This window comes from Branchiostoma belcheri, unplaced genomic scaffold (genome assembly GCF_001625305.1).
Source record: "Branchiostoma belcheri isolate BF01 breed outbred unplaced genomic scaffold, Haploidv18h27 scaffold2, whole genome shotgun sequence".
In the NCBI taxonomy this organism is placed as follows: Eukaryota; Metazoa; Chordata; class Leptocardii; order Amphioxiformes; family Branchiostomatidae; genus Branchiostoma; species Branchiostoma belcheri.
In genome coordinates, this window is record NW_017803490.1 from 5,062,685 (window position 1) to 5,082,194 (window position 19,510).

A 19,510-nucleotide genomic window follows, 5' to 3' on the forward strand; every position below is an offset into this window, starting at 1 on the left:
GCCCTCCCTCGATCCTGCCCCCACTGGTAGCCCTCCCTGATCCTGCCCCCACTGGTAGCGGAAGGTAGCTTATATTTCATAGTATAAGGTTACCTGGAAGGTAACTTATATTTCAAAGTATAAAATCCACGTGATTCAGAATGTTTTTTGGTTTGCCGTCCCGAAATTACATTGTGCATTGGATGCCTTTTAACTGCTTGGGGGCATGGTATATCTATAGTTGGCCTGCCTGCAAATGTATTTGACCCCGACACCAATTTTAAAAAGGTAGCCGCCCCGCTCTAGTGACTTCTGTGACCCGATTCTACGGGGCAAATGGACACAGGGTGGTCAACTATCACTAACAGGTGTACTAAATAATGTGACCGTATGTGAATTTGATGGAGAAACTGAAAAAATAACACGTAATATGATGTGATTACAGTAAAAGATGTTGTGAATTGGTTTGGAAATATGAATATAGATAATCTATAATTACCTTCGCCAAGAAGGTTATGTTTTCAGGGGCGTTCGTGTATGTGTGTGTGTGTCTGTAAACACGATAACTTGAGAAGGCCTTGATGGATTGTCTTGATACTTGGTAGATGGGTAGGTCTTGATGAGACCTCAAAATGATTAGATTTTGGGCCCCCTAGCGGCTTGTCATGGTACTGCAGCTGAACTTCCGGTTTTGATATCTCAAGATCCAGACATGCTATGGTGATGAAATTTGGATGGTAGGTAGCTCTTGTGCTCGGGAAGAAGTGACGTGATTTCAGGCCCCCTAGCGGCTTGCTCTAGAACTGCAGGGGGGGTTTAAAGGACAAATGTTTAAAAGAGGATAACTCAAGAACCGATTGATGGATCATCGTGATTTTTGGTATGTAGGTAGCTTAAATGATGCTTGACATAATGATATTACAATTATGCGAATATTGATGTAATTTGCATAATTAATGAGGAAATTCTATAAATCAGCTGCATTCCATGATAGGAAGTTCAAGCTTGTAACATATGTTATTAAGAACGAGAGAAACACAGGCAAATATTGATTATGCAAATGAAGACTTAATTTGCATAATTAATGAGAAAATGTTATAATTGCGTAGTGGTAACTGCCTGGAATTTCATACTTGGGGTGTTTGAAAGTTAAGTGAAGGTGAACATAATTAAACATAACTTATTCAAATAAGGACCACATTTGCATAATTTATGAGAAAATGGCATTCTTTGTTAAGATAAGACTGTCTTTCGGTGGAGAATATGATCAACAGACTGATATAATTCATGCAATTGAGGATCCTATTTGCATAATCAGGGTGATTAGTATATTTCTTATTCATAAAGGCTAACATCATTTGGCGAAGGTATGAGATCGTGGAACTCTAGTTGTGCAAGTAGCTAAACAGCGGAGTGGAATGATTTTTCATTGTCAAAACATGGAGGTATCAAACAAGAAAAGGTCCTCGGTTTCTTAAAAGCCAACGGAGTCACGCAATAACACATAAAGGTACAACGAGAGTCCATAGGACACAATCCCCTGTGAAGTAATTATAGTGCTAATGTTGGAATGTAGCTAAGGTGTTAGATACCCTCTTTAACTACCGACATGCCTAATTTCAGACATATCCTTTAAAATTGATTTACAGACCAAGACAAAAGTTGTGACAAATTTCCCATATTAGTAAAGAAGGGTACTGTAGCATTTGCTCATGAATGAAGTAAATGAGGCCCTGATTAGCATATGTAATAACTTTACTAACTTTCAAATAGATAGTCCAGACTGCAAACCTTAAGCACCAGAAGGCTTGCTGATTGTTCTATGAATCAAGCAATCGTCGGCAAATAGTCGAACATGTTAGATATTAATATCTACTGAGTTGGGGAGGAGTTAACAAACAGTTTAAGGAGCAGAGGACCTAGCACTGTGCCCTGCGGAACTGCAGAGGTGACTCTACGCAACCTGGTCACCTTCGCCAAAACGTTCTGTTTTCGCGTTGTATGTGTGTATGTGTTTATGATAAACACGTAGCTGCATTGTACATTATGAAGTAATATGCCAAGATTGCCAACTTACCAGAATAACGTTATTTTATCCTCCCTAGCTTGTAGAGAAGTCAGTGCTGATCACGGGGTGTGACACCGGCTTCGGGAACCTCCTGGCCAGGCGGCTGGACCAGCTCGGCCTGCGGGTGTTCGCGGGCTGTCTGACCGAGGCCGGCGTGGCAGAGTTACGGCAGGCCTGCTCCGAACGGCTGCAGCCGATCCAGATGGACGTGAGCAGCTCAGACAGCGTGCAGCAGGCTTTCCTAGTGGTGAAGGATAGCGTGGGGAGCAAAGGTATATGTACAGCGTTATCTGTAATTGTAAATCCATCGTTATCTTCTTGCCCGTTCTTCCTAACTCCGGTCGCTTCACACATTTCTTCATCAGTTGGACCAATAAGATTGTAGTATCTCCTCACTATCATAGTATGGACAGGACAGTATGGTCCAAATGCCGGTACTGTGCAGATCATATCGCAGACGTTCAAATATACTTTTTTCACTCTCAAGCTTTTAACGATTTCAGTGTAAGAATATGGGACATTCCAAAACACTGGAATAAAACTGTTTTGGGCTACTAGTATATTTTGAATATTGTAACTACCATTATAACATCTATCGTTTTCAGGACTTTGTGGCTTGGTGAACAATGCTGGGATACTTGGGCCTTTAGGAAGCGTTGAATGGCCTTCCATAGCAGATTACCAGGTAAGATGTCAATGTATGGTAGCATGTAACCCGACACCAAAGGGTGTCTGCTACAGCACCAGTTACCATAGACTGACGTCTGGTCCAGGTCTTTGACCTTTTGTGTTTGGAAAAGAAGAAGAGGAAGAAACGGAACAAAAAGTATTCCTTCTGCGAAGGTAAATATAACTGTGCATCTCGATCACATTGCGCCATACTCACATATTCGTCTTCAACAGGCTGTTTTGAATGTCAATCTACTGGGTCTGATCGACGTCACCAAAACCTTCCTGCCTCTGTTGAAGAAGTCACGTGGTCGTGTCGTCAACGTCGCTAGTGCTGCCGGGAGGACTGCTGTCCCGTTTCAGGGTCCATACACAGTGTCCAAATATGGTGTAGAAGGCTTTTCAGACATCCTCAGGTTGGTATTTCAGAGTACCTCCAAGAAAAATGGAGGCATTGTTTCTCTCACCATTGCCTTACGAGTTTCGTAGTTTAAAGTCTATCAAAGTTGACAAGAACCGCTGGCGATCTTAGAATATAATGTTTACGTTATGTCGTTTGTGTCATATGTCATGCCTTGTGTTATATTGTGTTAATATATGTAAACAGTTTTAAGAAAGGAAGTAGTAATATGCATGTATAGAAGGATTGATAAAATAATTTCTCTATTATATATTTAATTCAAATAATATTTCATCGTATTTGCTCGCCTAATATTTCTGTATCATCAATTATACAGACGGGGCATGAGATGCTTTGGGATAACTGTACACGTCATCGAACCCGGGAAGTTCAGCACAGGGATAACTGTGAAGGAAACGATCAGGAGGAGCATATACGGCTGTTTTGAGTCGCTGTCTCCAGAAACCAAGGAGGAATACGGACTGGAGTACGTCGAAGAAAGTGCGTATTGCTTTTTTTTTACTTGTCAGTATCAGTGTATCTGTACCAGTATCTGATAACTCATTGCAGCAAGTTGTAGGGGTTATCAAGCGGGAGGGGGGGTCCATTCAAGATGGTGTCAAAATAGATTCAACTGCACCAAACTCCAAACTACAGTGCCTTTCTGCCAACAATATTGATGATATGATACTGCTTGTGTACCAGAAAAACGCACCAAAATGCACCAAACAGCTACTCTACTCCAAGCAGCAACCATGGGAAAGTGACGAAAGTATTTCATATTGTGTTATGATAATTGCCAACAAATATCCGTCTTTGATAGACACATTTCTGACAGTTATTCCCTCTATTAATAAATGATGCACAGTACGTGAGGGATTCAGCGAAGGAGGAGACGATGACCCAATCGCCGTTGTCATGGCAATGGAGCATGCGCTGTGTGCTGCCCATCCCAAGAGCCGTTACGTGGTTGGTCAGGGGACACGGTATGCATGGGTACCGATCTCCTGGCTGCCCACTGATCTGGGTGACTACTTCGCACGAGTGGTGGCACCATGGATGACCCCTGTCCCTGCCGCATGCAAAGGGAGGAAATAGAAGCATCTGGGCCCATCACCCTTCACTCAACCGCGACGGGGGCCGACATTGTCTATCAGATACATTTGACCCAGTGTTGAAGTCTCACTTCAAAGAAGCCACGTGACAAACCCCACTGGGTCAATCTACTGAGGAAGACCAGAGTGACTGGTCGAAAGGTTTGTGTTGGATCAAAAGTTTAAACTTTAAACACGGTATTGAATATTATTGGAATAACAGAGGGCAATGTTTTAGGAGGTGACTGCTGACCAGTATCTATATCAACAGCAGCATAACTGATGTAAAAGTTATGAATTAATTTTCATCTTGAAATTCACTTTAATAAGTCCTCCGAAACAGGGTCATGGAGGCAGTCTTATCGTGTATCTACTTAGCGAGTTCATTTGTTTAATCTTATATGAAATGTTATTTTAAGCTCATAACTCGTTAGAATTAACTGTCACCTAATGTATTTTAGTGTTAAAGTTACCCAGGACAAATATTGATAAGTATATATCAAGGTTTGTTGCTCTCTAAATATCTTTTATTACCGGATAGATATTAAATGTGAATGTTGTTAATAAGAAAGCATACCACTATTATGACTTTATGAGACAACGTTCAATATAGGGATGATAAGTTTTTTGAAATATTAAATTTCTAAAAACAGTAAACTACCGTATCCTAACTGATCATATGGCTTTTGTTGTTTTTTTGGTGTTCATACACTGTTCATCGTACAATTGTACTCAGAAAACGAGTTGTAAGCTTAGTTGCTGGCTTTGTTCAGTAGCTAGCTACAAAGGTGAAAGGTCGTACTATTTTGTATACCGCGCCATAGACCTCTGAAGGTCGCCCATTATGCTAGACTACTGTGCTGTGCGACCACAGTGGTATGTTGCCTCGAGGCTAGAAACTGTGCACCGAGACAGTTCAAGATGGAGGTACTGTTAGGGTTGGGACTGTTGGCTGTAGTGTGGGGGCTGTACACCGCATGGACCTGGTGGAAACAGAAAGAAATTCTGCCAAGGGTATGTACGACATTTAAAGTGTAGAAATATAGATCGATAATTTGTATGGCGGTGTCAGAGAGGTTGGTACAACACAAAAGAAGATATCTGATAGCTGGCTGGAAAAATGTGGCGAGACTGGCTAGGACTATCATGTGTCACTAACTGTGACCTTTATGTGACTTTGGCAGGTAAACTTCAACACATGTGAAATAATATGTCACACTTTGGCGGAAAAAGATCATGTGAAAGGGGGAAGTCAGGGAAATCTGAATCGTGATATAGGAATATACTAAACATCTGAACGATATACCCTGGCAGCGTACAGTGTCATGCATACGTATGCCTCCAAAGAGATCTGCCTGTAGATTAAGCAAACTTAACTTGATACCTTCGACAGAAGGTTATGTTTTCAGTAGCCAAGTCTGTGTGTATGTGTGCCGCTTAACACGATAACACGTGGCTGCGGTTACGCCATTAGCCTGGATGCCAGACCCAAAGCACACTGGACACAAAATATCTCAGTGTGCACACTGAGATATTTTGTGTCCAGTGTGCTTTGGGTCTGGCATCCAGGCTATTACGCCATGTACATGTATATACATTATAATTATGTAGTCATATGCCACCCTATAGATAGATATAACAGAATAACGTAATTTTTATCGCCTCTAGCTTGTAGAGAAGTCAGTGCTGATCACAGGGTGTGACACCGGCTTCGGGAACCTCCTGGCCAGGCGGCTGGACCAGCTCGGCCTGCGGGTGTTCGCGGGCTGTCTGACCGAGGCCGGCGTGGCAGAGTTACGGCAGGACTGCTCCGAACGCCTGCAGCCGATCCAGATGGACGTGAGCAGCTCAGACAGCGTGCGGCAGGCTTTCCTAGTGGTGAAGGATAGCGTGGGGAGCAAAGGTATATGTGCAGCGTTACCTGTGATTGTAACCAAACCTTCTGTGTAAATGCTATCTTCTTGCCTGTCCTCAACTCAGATTGCTTCACACATTTCTTCATCAGTTGCAGATGGACCAATCAACTCCTCATTATCATAGTATGCCCCATATATATATACCGGTACTGTGCATATCATATCCCATAGCTAGGTTCAAATATATATTTTTTCACTCTCCAGCTTTTATTTGTGTTATCAAAGATTTCAGCGCATATGGGACATTTTGAAACACTGGTATGAAAGCTGCTTTGGGCTATATTTGAGTATTTGCAAAAATTTATGTGCAAGTATCTATCGTTTTCAGGACTTTGGGGCTTGGTGAACAATGCTGGGATACTTGGGCCGTTAGGAAGCGTTGAATGGCCTTCCATAGCAGATTACCAGGTAAGATGTCAATGTAACCCAACACAACAGGGTGTCTGCTACAGCACCAGTTACCATGGTAACAGACGTCTGGTCCAGGTCATTGACCCATATGTGTTTGGAGAGGAAGAAGAAGAAGAAACGGAACAAAAGCAATATATTTTCCTTCTGCGAAGGTAAACATAAATATGTGCATCTCGATCACATTGCGCCATACTCCTTACACGTCTTCAACAGGCTGTTTTGAATGTCAATCTACTGGGTCTGATCGACGTCACCAAAACCTTCCTGCCCCTGTTGAAGAAGTCACGTGGTCGTGTCGTCAACGTCGCTAGTGCTGCCGGGAGGACTGCTGTCCCATTTCAGGGTCCATACACAGTGTCCAAATATGGTGTGGAGGGCTTTTCAGACATCCTCAGGTTGGTATTTCCTAGAGTATTTACCACCATGAAAAATGGAGGCGTTGTTTTTGTCTTTGTCTGTGTGTGTGTCTGTGTTTCCGCATGACCCTTCGGTCAGGTTGCAACAGACATGGTTGGGTTCAGTCTGTCACACTGTTGTTTTTCGTTTATTATAATAACAACTTGCTTCCCTTGCGCAATAAAAAAACCAAGGTGAATCAGAGGAGGACACAGTCACCATCACTCAAGATCTAAATATTTCATGGAGTTCTGAGACCTCCAACTTCTTGTTCTGTATTTGTTAATTGTACAGACGGGGCATGAGATGCTTTGGGATAACTGTGCACGTCATCGAACCTGGGAAGTTCAGCACAGGGATAACTGTGAAGGAAACGATCAGGAGGAGCATATACGGCTGTTTTGAGACGCTGTCTCCAGAAACCAGGGAGGAATACGGACTGGAGTACGTCGAAGAAAGTGCGTTTTGCTTTTTTACTTGTCAGTATCAGGGTATTTGTATCGGTTTTCGATAACTCATTGCAGCCAGCGCTGCAAGGGCTATCATTGGGAGGGGGTACTTGGACCCATCGCAGCATCCTCTGCAGCACACATTCCACAATACACATTCAAGATGGTTGACTGTAAGCTATTAATACAAGTATATAGACTTGTCGTGTTGCCTTTGACTTGCAGCAACTGATACAATTTGATTAGTATAGTTTCTTTTCTTGAATTGTCAAGAGGCGAAAGTAGTCCACAAAGTGCCTGACTTTTGTATCTAATCTGTAACTTTTGAAATAATGTGATAAACAATGGCGGACAATGATGAAAGTATTCACTTCAAATATGGTGTCTTTCCAAACTTCAGTACCTTTCTGCCAACACTATTGACTGATGATATGATACTGCTTGTGCATCAGAAAAACCAAAATGCACCAAAAAACACCCATGGGAAGTAAAGAAAATGACATATGTTTTATAATAACTTTGCCAACAAATACAAATAGCCGTCTTTGATTGACACATGTCTTACAGTCATTCCCTGTATTGATAAATGATCACAGTACGTGAGGGATTCATCAAAGGAGACGCTGACCCGATCGCCGTTGTCATGGAAATGGAGCATGCGCTGTGTGCTGTCCATCCCAAGAGCCGTTACGTGGTTGGTCAGGGTGTACGGTATGCATGGATATCGATCTCTTGGCTGCCCACTGATCTGGGTGACTACTTCGCACGAGTGGTGGCACCATGGATGACCCCTGTCCCTGCCGCATGCAAAGGGAGGAAATAGAGGCATCTGGGCCCATCACCCTTCACTCAACCGCGACGGGGGCCGACATCGTCTATATCAGAAGACAGATACATTTGACCCAGTGTTGACGTCTCACTTCAAAGAAGCCACGCGGCAAGCCCCACTGGGTCAATCTACTGAGGAAGACCAGAGTGATTGGTCGAAAGCTCTAGGTGGAACCTATTTTTGTGTTGGATCAAAAGTTTAAACTTTAAACACGGTATTGAATATTATTGGAATCACAGAGGGCAATGTTTTTGGAGGTGATTTGTGGTATCTTAATGAACAGCATAACTGATATAAAAGTTATGAATTGATTTTCATCTTTAGATGATCCAGAATTTATTTCAAGGAGGACCTGCAGCTCGTTAAAGAGGAAGTCTTATCACGTATTTAACCTAGGAATCTTTGAACGAGATCATTTGTTTAAGAAAGTACATTTTAACTGATAACTCGTTAGAATTAACTCTCACCTCGTATTTTAGTGTCAAAATTATTCAGGATAAATGTTGAATATGTGTAACTACATGTATCTATGTATCTTCACGTTTTTTTGCTCTCCTAAATGGGTTTTATCAGGCTTGTTAACATATTCTGTTATTACCGGATAAATGTTGAATGTGAATGGGATGACTAACCTGTTTCCTTTTTATTGAAATAAACCAGTTATTCTTTTATTCAAGTTTTCCGTTTTATTGCGATTTTCCTTTTTATTGAAATAAACGTTATTCATTTATTCAAGTTTTCTTGTACATACTTGCAAGAGGAACCAGTTTACATTTATTGTTGCTACCAGCTTATATAGAGATACAGAAGATAAGAGAGGTTACAGAGATATATAGAGAAGATAATAAAGTTCATATAGATACAGATTTTCATAGCATGGCTGTTACTATTATTATTTTATTAGCATTTTAATCATTATCATCTTTTACGGTTTATCATTTTGTCATGTTCTTGCAATTAGCCTTCGGACATGAATTTGCAATAATCTTTCACTATTTCTAAGCTACACTGAGCACGACGTAAAATGCCGTAATTATAAAACGGCGTAAAACGTTTACGTCTCCTATCTGCAAGCAGCAGGAACGGGAGTCATCCATGGTAGCAACAGTCGCATGACGAAGTCTTCCAAATCAGTCGGTAGATACGTCAGCGGGATGGCGACCCACCGCGCACCCCAGTCTACCTCGTACCGGCTTCTGGGACAGGCAGCACACAGCGCATGCTCCATTGCCATGGCAACGATGGCCGGGTCTTTGTAACGACCATCATTGAATCCTTTAAGAACTGCGGTAAGGTAGAATAGTTATTATGATTATCAGATAATTCTAAGTTCAAATTGCTATGGATACAGTTTGGCTAAGCTGTTGTGCGTGTCCAGTATGTTGTAGAAAATATCTTTTATGGCGTAGAGTTCGTAAAACAGCAGAAACCACTTCAGAAACACACCACTCTACGCTACTGAATTGTAGTGATCTGAATAAAGCTTAAGCTTGCTAATTGCACCCACAATAAATCCCGATGGATTCAGAAGCACCCCCTTGTGCAAATTGATAAAACTACACATTTTCATGGCCGCACCTGAACAATTGCTCCTAGCGTCCTACCAATTATATTCTTTTGCAATTCAGATCCCTGATGCAATGCAGAGAAGTCGAAGCCCAACGCAGCTACAAAAAAGAAACAAATTCAAGGGGTAAGGCTCACTCACGTTCATCCATGTAGTCCTGCCCATACTCCTCTTTAGTTTCAGACGACAGGGAGTCCCACGTGCGATGCAAACTCTTCCTAATATTGTCCTCCTGCACAATCGATGTGCTGAATTTTTCTGGTTCAATGATGTGCACGCTTATCCCAAAACACCTTATGCCCCGTCTGTTAAATGTTAAAATATTAGCCAATGAAAATTTCTATATACAATAAGTATGTCTAGCAGATACGTTTTCTAAAAAAATGTAAGGATGTTGCAAACGATTGTAAGTAATGAGAGGAATTATTATTTATAATTAGCCAGATGACGTTTACCAATCAGACGTTCCCATTTCGTATTGATTATGACGTCATAACCTTACCAGTGGTGATTAAATCCAATAAACACCGTGGTGTTTAAATCCCATAAACATCGCGACCAATCAGCGTCGACCGTTTCGTTTGAATTACTAGTACGTCAGACAGAGGGTCCTTGGGGGAACTCAACTGTGTTATTCTAGTAGTCACACACAATATTATAAAGATAAACAAACAAGCACCTGAGGGCGTCTGAAAAGCCTTCCACGCCATATTTAGACACGGCGTACGGAGTTGTACAAGGAGCTGACAGCCTCCCGCCAACACTTGAGACGTTGACGACACGACCAGGTGACTTCTTCAAGAGGGGCAGGAAAGTTTTGGTGACGTCAATCATTCCCAGTAGATTGACATCCAAAACAGCCTTTGATAGAAGTTTAAAAAGAACTAATTAAAATATCCATACTATGTGCCAGCAAGCGTTTTGGAATGACATGTTAACGGGATTTATAACCGGTTGCTAGCTATAGGAAGTCTGACAACATTTCAACCATCCCTTAACCGAGACGGGGGCCGATACCGACTGCTGTTGCTGACGTCACACTTCCATTCAGGTCACATTTCAACTTGAGAAGGATCAAAGGACTGGTAGAAACTTGCTGGTAAGCGCCTAATTTTGTGTACGGAAATTTCGTATAAAATCTTTATAAAATATTTCACCTGGTAATCTGCTATAGAAGGCCACTCAACGCTTCCAATTGGTCCAAAGATCCCTGCATTGTTCACCAAACCCCAAAGTCCTGAAGGAGATGATGATATAATTATACACATTTCAATTGTATTTTTGTATGTATGGTGCTTGCCATTTTTATTTTGTTTTACAATCTGAACAATCTATATTTCAGACAGCGATTGGATGTCTTTAGTTTCTAAGTATTTTAATTTCCATATAGAATACAGCATAGAGAAGTTATTAATCATGGGTAAATTTACAAACCAGGAATGTTTGTAACGGACACAGATATCTCCGATTCACCCCCCACCCCATACCTTTGCTCTCCACGCTATCCTTCACCACTAGGAAAGCCTGCCGCACGCTGTCTGAGCTGCTCACGTCCATCTGAATCGGCTGCAGCCGTTCGGAGCAGGCCTGCCGTAACTCTGCCACGCCGGCCTCGGTCAGACAGCCCGCGAACACCCGCAGGCCGAGCTGGTCCAGCCGCCTGGCCAGGAGGTTCCCGAAGCCGGTGTCACACCCCGTGATCAGAACTGACTTCTCTACAAGCTAGAGGCGATGAAAATAACGTTATTCTAATAGCGTCGCAAATCATAGTAAATTTATGGTGCTTTCATGAGATGTGACCAGCCGACATGCTGATAATATCGTTTGGGAGCAAGGAAATCTATACATTTGCACGTGTATAATCACAAAGTCTGGTTGGGGGAGACTGTCACAATGACATAACAGGAGCCAATTTTCCTCAAACAGAAAAAGCTTGCGTGAATCGTGATATGGTGGTTTATAGGTCGTTTTGTGTGTATATTTAAGATTGTATTATTTAAATGTGTAATGTTGTATGGGTTCCTACACCGAAATAAAGAATAAATCTAAAGAAAAATGGCTTTGCTCCCAAAGCTTCTCAAGTACAATTTTGCCCATGGACAACCTTTGAGGGAAAGCTGCTATGTTATTGTGGTCTCTCCCAACCAAATGTTACACATGACCTTTGTACCTAGCTACAAATAGGTACCGAGCACGTTAATGGCTTTATTCTACCCAGCTTTGAGAAACGATCCATATAAAATTCAACGACCCAGCAAGCTGTCACTTCTAATACGCTAGCCAAACCTCTCCAATACATCCCAAGCCTGATACTCCATACACCCCACAACATTTCCCAAGCGAGCAAGCAGATGGTATCTTCTACCAAAAATATTTCATGTCGTGAGGACCTCTCTGACACCGCTATTCAAATTCATCGTCCATCTTTCAACACTATAAGTTGTTCACGTACCCTTGGAAGCATTTCTTTCTCTCTCCACCACGTCCAGACACTGTACACAGTCCACAGTACAGCCAGCAGCCCCAACAGTGTCAGAACCTCCATCTTACCTCAGCGTTTATATGTAGATTATTGTTTACAGTCACGTAGTCCAGCGAGAACAACAAAATTTAAACCATACAGATCTGTCGTCTCCTACGTTTCCATAGCCGCAGACATTTAACCCTTGTCCTGCTGGGCCCATATATGGGTTGCGCACAAACAGTGCTCTCGTATATTTACGGGTTGGGAGTATTTCTCACATGAACGCATCGAACCGCAGCGAATGCGGAAGTAACTATGCCGTGACAGCAGTGCAGAAAAATTGTGCAACAAAACTCACGTAAAAATGTCCAGCAGCACAAGCTTAACTAGTAATAGCTTTCAGATGAGATACAATGCTTGCATTGTAGATACCGTTCTTGGTAACCGTGTAGATGTGTAAGTACTTTACGTTTGGGAACGCATCTATAGCAGTGACACCTGTGCTGTGCAACGTGAACCAGTCTAGTCAGAATATCTATTGCCCTGAGGAAGGTGACAGACGGTGACCGACACATCGGCTGAATAAAACACTCGGTTGTGTAAAAAAGACTATAAGAGTCTCTTTATTCAAGGTACAAAATATTATTGTAAACATGGTGCACAAGTCTGCTGTATGTATATGTATATGTACTGTGACCATACATGCTGAGCTGGTAAATGACCTTTGTGTTTTGTAATTGGTGACTAATTAGGCGACCAAACATTAACAAGTGTGTAGATCAACAACCTATCGCTTGGAGGCGCTCGTACACATACACGAAAAGAGAAGATTTTAAAGGGCCATTCGAAGACTTCCATTCTGTTATATCATATCATATATGTGGCATATAATGGAGTTACTGAAACACACGTTTAAGAGTTTGCTGTTCAAATATGAATGAAACCACAAACTACACAGATGTTCTGGTGTGTCTGGAATGTAATAAAAATATCTTTCAAATAAAGTCATTCAGTGTTCATTGGAATTTCCTTGCTTGAAATCTTTTGATGTAACAGTAGTGGGGTGAGATAAAGATATGCTCTCAAGAATTAATCAAGTCCACCGGGTTATATTAACTGACATATCTCTTTCCCCAAATGTTGAGTGCTAGACAGAGAAAGCAGTATGTACCATTTTTAAAGTCGTCTTTGGTATGACTCAGCCGGGGATATCGAACTCACGACCTCCCGAAGGCGAGGCCACATGGCCATTGCACCGGTCTCATAACAGGTGGAACAAAAGAAGAAGAAAAACATATATCTTAAGCTTCGGCCACCCCCATTTCAGCGGTTTAAGTGGAGTAAGTTTAAACACACACTTGTTGACACCTGCGTAGTTAGGCGTCACGGAGCGCGCTAGTTTGCGGAAAGGTATTTGCGTCCCGACATGGACATGGTTGCTCGGCTAGCGCCAACACTAACACTGTGCATGAGAGCAGACTACCCCTGCTTGTCCATTCGGCAAACTGCTGGCTAAGAAGGTCGACGTCTCGAGAAAACATATACAGTTATAAGTAAAGATTTTACTTTCCTCCAAATGGTCAGATCGGCTTGAGAGGATTTATGGACGAGAGTTAAAATGGCGGAGCATTCTCGTGACCAGGGGCCAGTTGATCATGATGAGGGGAACAAGGCTGCAGGAAGAGTGGAAACTCAGGAGCAAGACAATAACGGTAAGATTTTTTTGTTTGTTGTTGCTGTTATTTTTCGACAAGCGTTTGCTCCCATTTATTTTTACACAAACTTTGAATTATAAATGACATTAGTTATACATGACATTAGTTTTTACAAATAAAAGTCCTGCAACAGTGTAATTTGCAAAGAAAAGCACATGCATGTACTAGCTATAGCGACCGTCTCTTTATAGGGAGGACCTGAAAATTGTGGTCACGTACTGTTGGATGTTCCTTTGGAACAATAAACAAAGTATCAAGATTTTTTTAAACTGGTCGCCAAAGGCAGGCTTAGCTGGATCATGGAGGTAAAAATCACATTTTAATTTGATTTTTTACCTCCATCGCTGGATATAGAATTGATTACTTATGGACTTAAACTGTAAGAATATTTTTGATATAAATATATTTGATTGAACGAAAAGCCCTAAGTAGCACTTTAATGACATTGTTTCCTTGATATAGTTAGGTAACTCAAACAATTAGGTACAGAAACTTGAAACTAGATGAGACTTGTCGAAAATTCCTTTCGTCAGCGTCAAGATAGCGCGCGCGAGCACCCTCTTCACCTCCAGAATCCCAAATCCTATCAGGAGAAAACTAAAATGTACAGTATGTACCAGTACATTATCGAGCAAAACTTGAACAAGATTTAGTGTGTGAAATGTAGACACAGCCTTTCACAAACACGGTGTTGATAGGTGTGGTGTTGCACTCATGACAACACTCATAGCGGGCTATACAAGGGTATCAATCGACCTTGAAGTACAAAGTAATGTTGATGTACACATAGCACACAGCAGATGACATATACATGTGTACGTGTTCGGTAAGAGATGAATGATGATGGTTGAATTCCTCGGTGCAGTGGCGTAGACAGCTGGGTCATGCATCGCGTGTGTTTTGACCGTTAGAATAAAACCTACCAAATTTCCCAAGAAAGCAAGTGATAGATTGGCATGGCCAAGAAGTATAGAAATGATACCACGAAATTGTTATTGCACCTTTCTCAAATTGTTCAAATTTTCAGATTTCTGTCCTGAAGATGACAATCAATTCAAATTCTGACACACAACACCCCCCTCCCCCTTCTTCCGGGGCATGCGTGCTGGTGGTGTTCAGGTCATATCAACCAATGAATAGGTCATCTGAAGGACAAACATGTCTGTCGGGCTTTAAAATCCCAGTAAGGGCATCCTGGCGTAACTCTTACAACAGTTTGAGTCAAAACGGTTGATTTGTGATGACACGTACATGGGTTTTGTGTCCAATAGGCAAAGAGGTTGACGAGAGATTTAAACCTCCTGTTGTAAGACATTGGCTGGAGATGTTGGGCTAAACGAGGGGTGGGGTTTACAGACATGCAGACAAAAAGTATCTAAATGTTTCTAAAGATTAGATAAAATTCTAATTTCTGGCCATAGAAACCATATAACGCTGTTACGAAGTTAACCCTTAGAGTTCACACCAACATTAGCATAGTGTTAAAAGATACATGACCTTAGTTTTGACCTTTGTAAACTAACGCAATTTTCTGAATGATTTGCAGACCAGTCCGTAGACATAGACGATGTTTACAGTCGGCTGCAGGGATTGGTGCACCGGACCGAGGCTGTGGTTGACAGGTTATCCGACCTGGATACAGACATGGTTACCAAGGCAACGGAGATGGTAACTGTAGTAAGGTGATGATTGGCTGATTCGTAACCGTTATGTGTTTTAGATTTTAAGAAGAACAACGGAGATGGTAACTGTAGTAAGGTGATGATTGGCTTATTCGTAACCGTTATGTGTTTTAAATTTTAAGAAGAACAACGGAGATGGTAACTGTAGTAAGGTGATGACTGGCTGATTCGTAACCGTTATGTGTTTTAAATTTTAAGACAACTATAGAGAAGGTAATACTCTTCTCATATTGCATTACGTTTGACAATTCGTTTCAGGAGACGACATTACAGTGATGACGACATCCCCGACTTGTTCCGATCTCTCACGAAAGTTACCGACGCTGGGGATGATGAGAGCAGGAGGAACTCGCTACTTCGCTCCTACTCATTAAACGAAGAAGATTTAGGTAAGATTGGAGAACCAAAAACACACTCATCAACAGAGATGTCAAGCTGAATTGTCAAGCGAAACTGCCGCCCTTCCAGAAATGCGGTTGCACTCCCCCAAAATAAACATTTTCGCATTTCTAACTAAGGAAAGTTATGATCATTCAAAGGATAGAACATATAATATATACTACAAATATAAGCACCACATGTATATATATTAGGCCACTTTTGGATAGTTTAGAAAGTATAATTCAGCCGATGCCTAAACTTAAATAACTGTTGGATCCAACTTTACATTTTGCTATCATTTTCAGTTTCAGTAGACTCGATCAAGTTGGAGTACAAGAGGAACAGCTTAGTGCCAGATCCGAACTTCGGTGCTAGCCGGAAGCTTTTAACCCAGGAAACCCCGTCTGTTGGTAAGGCCCTGACATCTTAAATTTTGTCTCTGTGCTAAAAATAACACCACAAAGGAGTCAATCACTGAAACGTGGGCATTCCTACTGCAAAAATACAAGCAAAAAAAAAAAACTATTTTCGTTTTTGCTGTACGCAATGACTGCAACTGCTATACCGTGCAAATCATCTTCCTACATGTACCTTTAGAAGTAGGCTAGTCATATCTAACACCTGAAACAAACCTTATGAGTCTAGTTAGAAGACTAAGTTTTACAGAGTCACAACAGAGTCCACAAGTTGTGTTGGCTAGGATATGTGTTCTAGGCTGATGTCATCCATTAAATCCTATTTGCGAGAATAAAGTTGTTTTTTTTTACATAGATGAGATGACAGGTTTGTCAACGAAGCCCTACCGAGACAAATCGGAACTGCAGCTGCAGTCCCGCATGGACAGGAAAAACAACCGACTGTGGTTCCAAAACAGGATGGGTGACGTCATACTGCTGGAAGAACACGACATGAAGGAGGTCTTTGAAACGAAGCTTTAGACGTCATAGAAATGTGTGCACTGATGTCAGAATATGCAGGGCATGTGCTATATTGTAACTCAACATATCATAGCGTATACATGGAAAATAGTTTATCAAGGGACATGTTTTACTTGGATCTGAAAAGCAAGATATCATATGTAAATATTGTACTCTATTAGCCTATTGCAATGTGTAAATAATTGGTTGTTTCAGAAAGAAGTAAAATACATATATAGAAAATAGTAACCACTGTACAAAAGTTTCGAAACACTTGCATGTTAAACAAACGTTAGTAATAAAGAAACAAAATAATGAGCTTTGTAATCGGACAGCTATTTTAATTATCTAAAAATAAGTTCGTTGTTGTTTTCATTGTTAGTTGGGCGTTTCAGTGGTCTGTTTGCCTTGATGCTCTCAAATGTTACGTTTGTCAGAAAATAATAGAACAAATGTGTGTAAGCTAGACTTAAAGTGACTTAGAAAGATGTGACATTCCAGAAAATGACAGGGAAATCATTCAAGCAACGACCTCGTACGAGGGATGAGGAAACTGCAGCAGACGTCTAAATTTAATTTACTGCAAATAATTCTCCCTACAAGGGCACGTTGTCATATACCACGACCTGAACATGTTTGCAAACCGTGCGTAACCGCCAAAATGTCCAGGAATGCCACTGCTCTTGGTAGTGTAGTCTGCCATGTCGACTAAACACATGTGGCAAACATACGATACACACTTGTCCCGGCTTCAGGCACAAGGTCACAGAGTCGTAAATTAGAACCGCCTCCCCAAATGCCTTGCCACGTGCGGTCAGTGAACCCTAAAGGACACGTTTGTTCAATTAATTTTCTTTTCTTTGAATGGTACAGGAACTTGGCTTTATGCGTGACATTAACTTGAGCCTGTTCCAAAAGAGAGAATTTCCCGTTTCTGAACGATATATATGGTTTGTTATTCTAACCTTCACTTGGCAATTGATATCAGGTGCGTACTAAGAAAAATCAGGAACGTATTTTCAAGGAATAAATGGTTATGCATTTACTTGGAACGTAACATCACTACTGTTTCTGGTCGTGACACTTGTCTTAACTTCCCTTTAGTGTCTATGAAGCGATGAGAATAAATGTAGCTTTGGCAAGGAAGCTCAGAAATAGCCCCCCTTCCCCTTTATGGCTGACTTAAGCCCTTAGCGCCTTCCTATGGTTATTCAAGTTGTCTCGTTAAAGCCTACGCAGCACTACTTCACAGACTGTTTTGCGTATTGCCATAACCTTGCGGGAGGAAATATCAGAAGGTCTGCAGCGAATTGTTTGTTGTTACTGGCTCCATCCTTTCCTTCCCGGGGCTTGAGAAAAATCTTTCGCCGTGTAGGAGACTGTCAAAGTAAATACTAAAGCAAGAACTTCCCGACATCCCGACCGGACAAGATCTTTGATGATAAAACAGATGAAAGACAGGATAAAAGTTCGCTTTTCCTTGTAACGGGAATCTGCAGTTTTCCCTTAGGTCTGAGAGAAACTTTGATCTGAATCTAAAGGGTCAGAACAGTAGCTCAGAGAACTGTCAGACGGATACGGTTGATGTTATGGGCCAAATACGATCTCTTGTACTCATACAAAGCATGTCAGACATTGGCGAAACCCGTACACAGTCGTTATCACAGAAAATAGTTTGTCATTGACGAATTCAGCATGGTAATATTCCTTCCACGCAAGTTTGCAAGATAGAAAACCGGTATTTGAGAAAAATACCGTCACAGTCAAGATTTAACTTCTACTTTTCTGTCATGATAATACTACAGACACGTCGAGCCAAACACCTGAATGACAAGGTATACTCGGAGTCTGTGACACTATTTGGCGGGAAGAATTTTGTCATGACATATGCCAAAGTCAGCATTTCGCGCCGTCCGGTGGTGTACGCGTATCGACCAATCAAAGACGTGAATCTGCCGGTTAATCATTTCTGTTTCCCGCCTTTTGATGTTTGGTGGTGTATTCTTTGATACGAGTTTAGGCGAAAACAGACATAGAATTGCCGTACTGTGACTGTTATAAAATAACAGAAAATATTGCACTATAATCATTCTGTCAATAGTACAAATTTTCCCCTTATTGAGAGGAATATAGTACAAAATATTTTGTTACTAACAGGGTAAGTCTGTCAATAGTGCCCTTTCAGTATTAGCAGGAAAAAAACTAGCTGGTTTCTTTGCTTTCTTTATTTCGCCACCGCAAAACGTTTAATGTCGTAAAGCCCATCAAACATCACGACAGTCGAGTTTCCCGCATAGCAACAGCAACTGTGAGCAACTGTCACGTCCAATACTGTATACAGTGCAGAGTCGGCGAAAATTTAAACGCGTAGGAAGCCCGAATGATCGTTTTCACATGGCCCCGGTCTCGTCTGGGTCTGTGGTGTCGTACCGTCCGCCTCTGTCTACATAAACAGGCCTTCTGGGAGCACTATTCCACGGGTGTTTCATGGCGTTTGAGCCAAGTTTGGGTTAATTGGGCCCTGATGTTGCGAATTACAGAGAACGCTCGAGTTCAGATGATGTCAAGGCTGA

General features: G+C 41.6%; 4 protein-coding genes across 4 annotated transcripts in view; 3 read left to right on the plus strand and 1 right to left on the minus strand.

Annotated features, from left to right (window-relative positions):
* The window catches only part of LOC109468662 (retinol dehydrogenase 16-like), a 5,215-nt gene extending 933 nt beyond the window's left edge, over positions 1 to 4,282 (plus strand). Inside the window, exons 2-6 of the mRNA XM_019766985.1 lie at positions 2,085 to 2,319; positions 2,653 to 2,732; positions 2,951 to 3,132; positions 3,454 to 3,617; positions 3,985 to 4,282. Of these exons, the coding sequence (XP_019622544.1) occupies positions 2,085 to 2,319; positions 2,653 to 2,732; positions 2,951 to 3,132; positions 3,454 to 3,617; positions 3,985 to 4,214 (891 nt within the window). The 3' untranslated portion in view covers positions 4,215 to 4,282. The remainder of the gene's footprint in view (positions 1 to 2,084; positions 2,320 to 2,652; positions 2,733 to 2,950; positions 3,133 to 3,453; positions 3,618 to 3,984) is intronic.
* Positions 4,283 to 5,131: 849 nt separating this feature from the next.
* Positions 5,132 to 8,268, plus strand: LOC109468417 (retinol dehydrogenase 16-like). Its single transcript, XM_019766667.1, has 6 exons — positions 5,132 to 5,224; positions 5,879 to 6,113; positions 6,455 to 6,534; positions 6,751 to 6,932; positions 7,228 to 7,391; positions 7,979 to 8,268. Exons 1-6 carry the CDS (start codon positions 5,132 to 5,134, stop codon positions 8,203 to 8,205), a joined length of 981 nt encoding a protein of 326 aa, XP_019622226.1. The 3' UTR covers positions 8,206 to 8,268.
* A 426-nt stretch (positions 8,269 to 8,694) lies between these two features.
* LOC109468661 (retinol dehydrogenase 16-like) lies at positions 8,695 to 12,495 on the minus strand. Its single transcript, XM_019766984.1, has 6 exons — positions 12,231 to 12,495; positions 11,266 to 11,500; positions 10,936 to 11,015; positions 10,458 to 10,639; positions 9,920 to 10,083; positions 8,695 to 9,495 (listed from the first exon to the last, which is right to left on the minus strand). The coding sequence occupies exons 1-6, from the start codon at positions 12,321 to 12,323 to the stop codon at positions 9,275 to 9,277; spliced, it is 975 nt and encodes a 324-aa protein (XP_019622543.1). The 5' UTR covers positions 12,324 to 12,495; the 3' UTR covers positions 8,695 to 9,274.
* A 1,172-nt stretch (positions 12,496 to 13,667) lies between these two features.
* LOC109468631 lies at positions 13,668 to 17,825 on the plus strand. Its single transcript, XM_019766948.1, has 5 exons — positions 13,668 to 13,954; positions 15,504 to 15,639; positions 15,898 to 16,028; positions 16,326 to 16,430; positions 16,792 to 17,825. Exons 1-5 carry the CDS (start codon positions 13,861 to 13,863, stop codon positions 16,956 to 16,958), a joined length of 633 nt encoding a protein of 210 aa, XP_019622507.1. The 5' UTR covers positions 13,668 to 13,860; the 3' UTR covers positions 16,959 to 17,825.
* Positions 17,826 to 19,510: the final 1,685 nt, after the last annotated feature.